Source organism: Gastrolobium bilobum, unplaced genomic scaffold (assembly GCF_033153095.1).
Source record: "Gastrolobium bilobum isolate Gb01-03AN ecotype WA unplaced genomic scaffold, APGP_CSIRO_Gbil_v1 utg17055, whole genome shotgun sequence".
NCBI classification, from domain to species: domain Eukaryota; kingdom Viridiplantae; phylum Streptophyta; class Magnoliopsida; order Fabales; family Fabaceae; genus Gastrolobium; species Gastrolobium bilobum.
This window is the reverse complement of record NW_026899394.1, coordinates 771,311-778,796: the sequence shown is the minus strand read 5'-3', so window position 1 is coordinate 778,796 and position 7,486 is coordinate 771,311. Positions and strand designations below refer to the sequence as shown.

The window sequence follows — 7,486 nt, the reverse complement described above, 5'->3', positions numbered from 1 at the left end:
ACTCTCTTTTTTATTGTTTGGACATGAGGTAATATTTTTCTTATGTAATATAAGAAAGGTATTACCCTCTATATATCGGAAAATACTAGTCTTATATTGTAGGAGACTAGTATTTCATGTTATAGACACAAAATATGTGAGACCCAGTTTTTTAAAATAAATAAATAAATGAGTGAGTCTCACATGTTTTGTGTCTATGACATGAGATATTCTAGTATTCTCCGTATATATTATAATAAGAGCATGTTTGATGTGATGTATAAGGCTTAATAGTATAAGCTTATATTATACGTTGTGACATTTTTAGTTGTTTGGTGTGACCAACTGACCATCGTATAGTATAAGTTTATACAGCATAACCCCTTAATACATCAAAATGATGTATAACTTAATCAGGCCTAAGATGGTGAGATTAGGTCTGTTAAGGGGTTGATGTATTAATATTGCTTACAAGTACAATTCTCAAGAACTAATATATCATCTCAATATTAATATATTAAAATATTTTTTTAAGGTAAAATTATTTTTGCGTCTGATTTACGTACAACAACGACAGGTGTATGGTTATGATTCCTCACATTTAATACTTTCATCTTTTGTATGGTTATGATTTCCTACATTTAATGCTTTCAAGTAAATATATATATATATATATATATATATACATATATATATATATAACAAGTATTTGATTATTGCACATACAACAAATGCAGAAATGTAAACCCTTTTTTTAAATATACTAATTTTGAAAATATTATCTTATACATACCATATCAAACGCTAGATAACATTAAAATTTAATCGGATCTTATACAATTAGGTCTTATACTATTAGGTTTTATCCAATACTATACATCAAATATGTCCTAAATGTTATGAAAATGCAGACACACTTAAAAAGTGCTTAGTTTTGAACTATTTGCAAAACTTAAATACTTACATTCAAATGCATGGTCTTTCCTAGTAAAAAGTGCAAAGGATTCGTATACTAGTAAACATAACTTCTTAAAGATCTAAAGTTAACGTTAACACAAGCCTTTAGCCCAGCGCAATCTTTGATAATTGATATCTCTCCTTCCTACATGTGAAAGGTGGTTTTTCTTGGTATCAACTGCAAGAATCAAAGCAAAGCACTTAGTATAACGGAGCACGCGCCATTGTTGAGGTAGAATAATGGGGAAGAGTGGTGTGTAACAATTAATTGCTCACGCTATCATAGTAATGTAGCTAGGCACACAAAAAAGAAACAAATATAATTTGCAGAAAAAATATGTGTGGGTCACGGAAAGAGAGAGAGAGAGAGAGAGAGGGTAATGGCAGTGGCAGCTTTTGCTTTTCAAAGTTATACTCTTTTTGAACAATTTTAGGGGAATGACTGTCTGCTGTGAGAATAGACCAAAGAGACCCAAGTGTGATCGTTAGCTGATAGTGCTTTATGGAATCTAAAAAGCACAACCATGCCATCACCCAACATTTACAGCACAAAAGAGACCAAATATGTTATATTATTTATTTTATTTTATTTATTTATTTACATGGTTCATCTAAAGTGGGTGACCAAATCCATCATCAATCTCGAGCCCCCAGAACCATAACACCCCTTCTCCTCGAGATTCTCACATTCTCTATGCCTTAATATAAATTAAAAAATTGGCTTTAGGACTTTACTGAATGGCCAAACTTAGGGAATTTTGGATTCTCCTCAGCCCCAAGCAAGCATAATCCATTTCATACTTCAACTCATGGATCAACTTATGGCATGTTTTGGGTAATTCAATAAAATAGATAGAAAATGCCCATCTCTTTAGCAATCAGATACTCTCACTAATATTGAATAAAATATGTAGGATGTTAGTTCCTTTCACCAAAAAAGGAAAAAAAAAAAAAAAAAAGCACTGTGGTATCATTTTTTTACTCTATATGTATCTGCATAATGTTCACTAATAAAATCTAATGATATCTCCCATGCTCCAATACCTTTTTTTTTGTTTTTTTTGTTTTTTGCTTTATCTACTACTGTGCTAATGCATATATAATTGATGAAAACTTTTTTTTTGCTTGCTGTGCATGTGCATGATTAACACAAGTGAATTTCCCATTCTCTCCTTGCCATATATGCCATTGAAATTTTACCTTCAATGGTTTCATTCATTGTTCAAAGATTAAGGCCATTATATAATATTTTTTGTTTACAGCTTCCTGACTCAGTGACAGGCATGCTAGTTCCCTTTAAAGTGCCAAAAAAACATGTCTTTTTTTTTTCCCATGGTCTGACACAAGATTTTTCGGTGAATTAGATTCTGGCATGGAAAGCAGGAAGTGAGTTTCTTTTCTTATTTTGAACATCAAAGTGAAGAAAGAACATCCATTTGAGAACTGTTAAACGTTTCAAATACCATCTTTATCGGTTACGGTTAGGAGTCTCTTGTATTGGTATCTGGTTCTTGAAAATTCCAATTGAATGGGGACTCCAAGAGGAGTAGCTATTCTCTGTTTTGCATTTTTCTCGTTTTGGAGCTCTGCAAACGCTTTGCTTTCTCCTAAAGGAGTGAACTTTGAAGGTGAACTTGAAATTTTGCACTTACTTTCCACTTACCTATAGCTTCATATCAGTCCAATATCCTGAGTTTTGAACTGGGTCTCTCTCTCTCTCTCTCTCTCTTAATGCAGTGCAAGCTTTAATGGGCATAAAAGATTCTCTAGAGGATCCACATGGTGTTCTTGATAATTGGGATGGTGATGCCGTTGATCCATGTAGCTGGACTATGGTCACTTGTTCTTCTGAAAACCTGGTCATTGGCCTGTAAGTATTTCTTCAATCTTTTATTTGAAGTTAAAAAAAATAAAAAAATTGTTTGAACACTCAGCATCAGTACCAGCTTGTACTGCAAATTGCTTCAACAGTTAGATGAAACTGGTCTTGTTTGGTATAGGGGCACTCCCAGTCAAAGTTTATCTGGTACTCTATCTCCAAGCATAGGCAACTTAACCAACCTTCAGATTGTGTAAGTAATTAGAAAGCACTGTACAATTTACTTCTCTTAAGATGGATCCTTCTTATTTACTAAGATGGGTGTTCTGTTCTGGACTTCTTTTCAGGCTGCTACAGAATAACAACATAACTGGTCCAATCCCTTCAGAGATAGGCAAACTTCCTAAGCTTCAAACTCTTGATCTCTCTAACAACTTCTTCAGTGGGGAAATTCCTCCCTCTCTGGGTCACCTGAGAAGCCTTCAATACCTGTAAGCATATATGAGCTAAGATTTAAAGTCTTGAGCTGAAGCTATTGTCATTATCAATCTGTGATGTCTAAAGCTAAAGAGTTATTAAATTTTTTTCAGGAGGCTCAATAATAACAGCTTTGTTGATGAAATCCCAGAGTCACTGGCTAACATGACACAACTTGCTTTTCTGTAATATACATGACCTCTTCTTTTGTACCTTATGTTTTGATTCTGTCTATATTTTTTATATTCCTAAAGATCTTTTCTTGTTTTGTCATTAACAATTCAGTGATTTGTCCTTCAACAATATTAGTGGCCCGGTACCCAGAATTTTGGCCAAATCATTCAGGTAATTCTCTCTCTCTCTCTCTCTGTCTCTTTCTCTCTGATGTATGTGCATTTCTGCTTTACTAGAAAACTGAAAATTGGGTACTAACTGATAGATTATTCCCATTCCTTTTTTTATTGTTTCAGCATTGTTGGAAACCCCCTTGTTTGTGCTACGGGAAAAGAACCAAACTGCCATGGGATGACACTGATGCCCATGTCCATGAACTTAAACAACACCGTAGGTAAGATCTTTTTGGAGTTGCTCATTTTAAAAATTAAAAAAAAAAAAAAAATGATTACTTATGCCTTGTGTCACCTTCCCATGTACTGTACTATAATATATTCTGCATATTCATTGTTTTGATGCTGACAGCAATATCTTTGTTTCCCTAGATGGTTTACAATCAGGCAGACCAAAGACTCATAAAATGGCCATCGCCTTTGGCTTGAGTCTGGGATGCCTCTGCCTGATAGTTCTTGGTTTTGGACTTGTTCTTTGGTGGAGGCACAAGCATAATCAACAAGCATTCTTTGATGTTAAAGGTAGTTTCCAATTGACAACCCTTGAATGGAGTTTAAATATATATCATCATACCAGAATGCATATGTGCAACATAGGTTAACATTTTTAATTCAAGCATAACATTGACTCCTCCAATTTATGACCTATTATTAAATCAAATGTGTCAGACCGGCATCATGAAGAAGTCTACCTTGGAAACTTGAAGAGGTTCCAATTCAGAGAACTCCAGATTGCTACTAACAACTTCAGCAGCAAAAACATACTTGGAAAAGGTGGTTTTGGACATGTCTACAAAGGAGTTCTCCCAGATGGCACTCTTGTAGCTGTAAAGAGACTTAAAGATGGAAATGCCATTGGAGGAGAGATTCAATTTCAGACTGAAGTTGAAATGATTAGCCTGGCAGTGCACAGAAACCTCCTCAGACTCTATGGATTTTGTATAACACCATCAGAAAGGCTTTTAGTTTATCCATACATGTCTAATGGCAGTGTTGCTTCCCGTCTCAAGGGTAAGTTCAGTATTAAAATTTCTTACTCAAATGTAGACTAACTAGTGTAGGTGGCTGATTCTGATACCAATTTGGTGATTGCCAGGTAAGCCAGTCCTAGATTGGGGCACAAGGAAGCATATTGCTTTAGGAGCAGCAAGGGGACTACTATACCTTCATGAGCAGTGTGATCCAAAGATAATCCATAGGGATGTGAAAGCTGCCAACATATTACTTGATGACTATTGTGAAGCTGTGGTTGGAGATTTTGGGTTGGCAAAGCTTTTGGATCACCAAGATTCACATGTCACAACTGCAGTGAGGGGTACTGTGGGGCATATTGCCCCAGAATATCTATCCACAGGACAATCATCTGAGAAGACTGATGTCTTTGGATTTGGCATTCTCCTTCTTGAATTGATCACAGGTCAGAGGGCCCTAGAATTTGGAAAATCAGCTAACCAAAAAGGAGCCATACTTGATTGGGTAAGCTTGTTTTTTTTTTTTTTTTTTTTCCCTTTGTTTATTAAAATTCTTTACCCCTTATCTCAAATCAAATAGGAAGAAGCCCTTATATTGTTGACATTCAGGTAAAGAAAATTCATCAGGAGAAGAAGCTTGAATTGCTTGTAGACAAGGATCTAAAGAGCAACTATGACCGGATTGAGCTTGAGGAAATGGTTCAAGTGGCTCTCTTGTGTACTCAATACCTTCCAAGCCACAGACCAAAAATGTCTGAAGTAGTTCGCATGCTTGAAGGTGATGGACTAGCAGAGAGATGGGAAGCTTCTCAAAGAGTTGACACTACCAAGTGCAAACCCCATGAGTCCTGTTCATCAGATAGGTATTCTGATCTTACTGATGACTCTTTATTGTTAGTCCAAGCCATGGAACTCTCAGGACCAAGGTGAATTGTTTACTCATTTTTATTTTTATTTTGAAGTTTTCTAAAGATAGCATATGAAATTCAAGAGCATATGATAGTTGAATCTATTCACAAATATCCTTTGAAGATTATATGTTGTATGATAGAGTTGTATCAAAGCTGAAAAACAGCTTTGATGATGTTTACTTTCAAATGTACAGAATCTGATTCGTTGAATGTTAATTTGTAATGCAAATTTTGTAATATTAAAATTCAATGAAGCCTGTATTGGTTTTGCAGTGAAACATCCTATGCTTGTATTAACAATGATCTTAACGTGCCCCTTCTTTTGTTTTCCTCCTTACTTCTTAAGCTCTACAAAAAATTGTTACTGTCATTTGTCTTTATTCCATTGTTTTCCCCCTAATGCCAATTTGTAATTTTAGTTGATTGGTTATTTTAACTCTATTACTTTTTTCTTTTTTTTTGTGAGTGAGTGGATCTCAATTGCAAATAGTAATAGAAAAAGGACACAGATCAAATGTCCAGGCTCACGAGGTGTGAGGAGTGTCAAAGTTGAATTAACTACATTTAACGTGTAAAAATAGAGCATTAAATTACTATTGCTTTATGATCATTCTGACCATAGTCAATCTCAACCATTCAATTGAATTGGTATATAACATATAAGCAACCCAAAGCAGGTTACAATAGTAAAATTTTGCTAACAAGATGCAATCAAATGGAAAGGATATAGAGGTTGAGTAGAACGACAAAATCGAAACCCTTGATGAGATATATAGTTCCACATTAGTTGTATGTGCAACTAATATAGAGTTTATAAGGTCTTGGGATACACCACCCTACAAGCTAACTCAACTGGTGGGAGTGCCCAAGGCCTTATAGATTGTTTTCTAGCTTTATGGATTACGCTTTCAATCATAAAGCCCAATTGTAAAATTCAAACAATATTGACAACAAAAAGCCCAGTTATCAATCATGTTTATGAAGGACTTTGGGCTCAATTCACAGAAAGGCTCCTTTCCCTTTGGAAGTTGATACATTTAGGTGGCTGAATATCTCATTTTTAAGTGTTCATTTGCATACGAAGTTTGACCTCAGTGGTATATCGCATTACCTCATAAAAATTGAAGGCGAGTTCAATTTCTCAGAGATTAACCACATCCCTTTTGCTATTTCCTGTCCCTGTCCCCCTCCCCCTCCCCATAATCCCCAAAAAAAATTGTTTTCTTTTTTTATTTTTAGCTCAATTTATTTAATATTTAAGTTAAGAGAAGAATGGGATACAATGTCAACATTGCAATATGTTTAAAGGGGCAAGTGTATTAGGCCAGGTAAACCCAAAACATTGTAAAGATTTAATTTCCTGTCACAAGTCTATCCCTAGATCATGTAAATTTCAGCAATCAACCAATCAGAATCACATACCAACATCTCTATTATCATATATGACTCATATGTTTATCTACGAGTGATCAAGTCATAAATAAAACTAATCATACATATCAGATTGATTGCATAATTTAAAAACAAGAATGTAATTTATAAGAATAAACAAACATTAACTAAGAACCCATTGGTTCTGTATCTTCCTAACTACTAATAGTAATTTAGTTTGACATAATTATAAAGGCAGAATTAAAATAAACAATAAAAGATATTGAGTTTATGATAAAACTTGTCTAAAAGTGATGATCAATGATGCAGAAGTGCTTCCTTCTTTCTCCTCTGCAACGATCCAGTGTTCTCTTCCGCTCCTCTCTTCACCTCGTCTCGGTCTATGACTTTTTCTTTGCGTTCCAGAATTTTTTTTTCACGGCTTCCTTCGCTTCGTATTTAAAGCGAGCTGCTTAGCGAGCATTATTTTTGTTGGTCGCCCAATCACTTGCTCGAGCTAGGAACCTTGCGAGCTCTTTTAGTTTGCTCGCTTGAGCGAGCAGTGGAGCGAACATTACAATTATTTTATTTAATTTTTATTTAATTTCTGATTTTTTCTTGCTCTGCGGATTGCACTGTTGCCTCGTCGTTATC

At 34.9% G+C, this 7,486-nt stretch overlaps 1 protein-coding gene across 2 annotated transcripts; it reads left to right on the top strand.

The window, feature by feature from the left end:
* Window positions 1-2,123: 2,123 nt before the first annotated feature.
* On the top strand, window positions 2,124-5,765 carry LOC133290233 (protein NSP-INTERACTING KINASE 1-like). 2 transcript variants are annotated; one of them, XM_061488302.1, is made up of 11 exons: window positions 2,124-2,564; window positions 2,674-2,806; window positions 2,937-3,008; window positions 3,103-3,246; window positions 3,346-3,417; window positions 3,518-3,577; window positions 3,703-3,800; window positions 3,967-4,101; window positions 4,249-4,590; window positions 4,676-5,055; window positions 5,160-5,765. In XM_061488302.1, the coding sequence occupies exons 1-11, from the start codon at window positions 2,465-2,467 to the stop codon at window positions 5,478-5,480; spliced, it is 1,857 nt and encodes a 618-aa protein (XP_061344286.1). In that variant the 5' UTR covers window positions 2,124-2,464; the 3' UTR covers window positions 5,481-5,765. The 2 variants fall into 2 exon arrangements, with proteins under 2 accessions (XP_061344286.1, XP_061344285.1); XM_061488301.1 differs by having other exon boundaries at window positions 2,125-2,564; window positions 3,952-4,101.
* Window positions 5,766-7,486: the final 1,721 nt, after the last annotated feature.

What these genes read in the sequence shown, in the direction of transcription:
- LOC133290233 (XM_061488301.1), top strand. Translation starts at nt 2,465, where the DNA reads ATGGGGACTCCAAGAGGAGTAGCTATTCTCTGTTTTGCATTTTTCTCG. An exon ending in ATTTTGGCCAAATCATTCAG is followed by an intron (nt 3,578 to 3,702) that starts GTAATTCTCTCT and finishes TTATTGTTTCAG; the next exon opens with CATTGTTGGAAACCCCCTTG. An exon ending in AAGGAGCCATACTTGATTGG is followed by an intron (nt 5,056 to 5,159) that starts GTAAGCTTGTTT and finishes GTTGACATTCAG; the next exon opens with GTAAAGAAAATTCATCAGGA.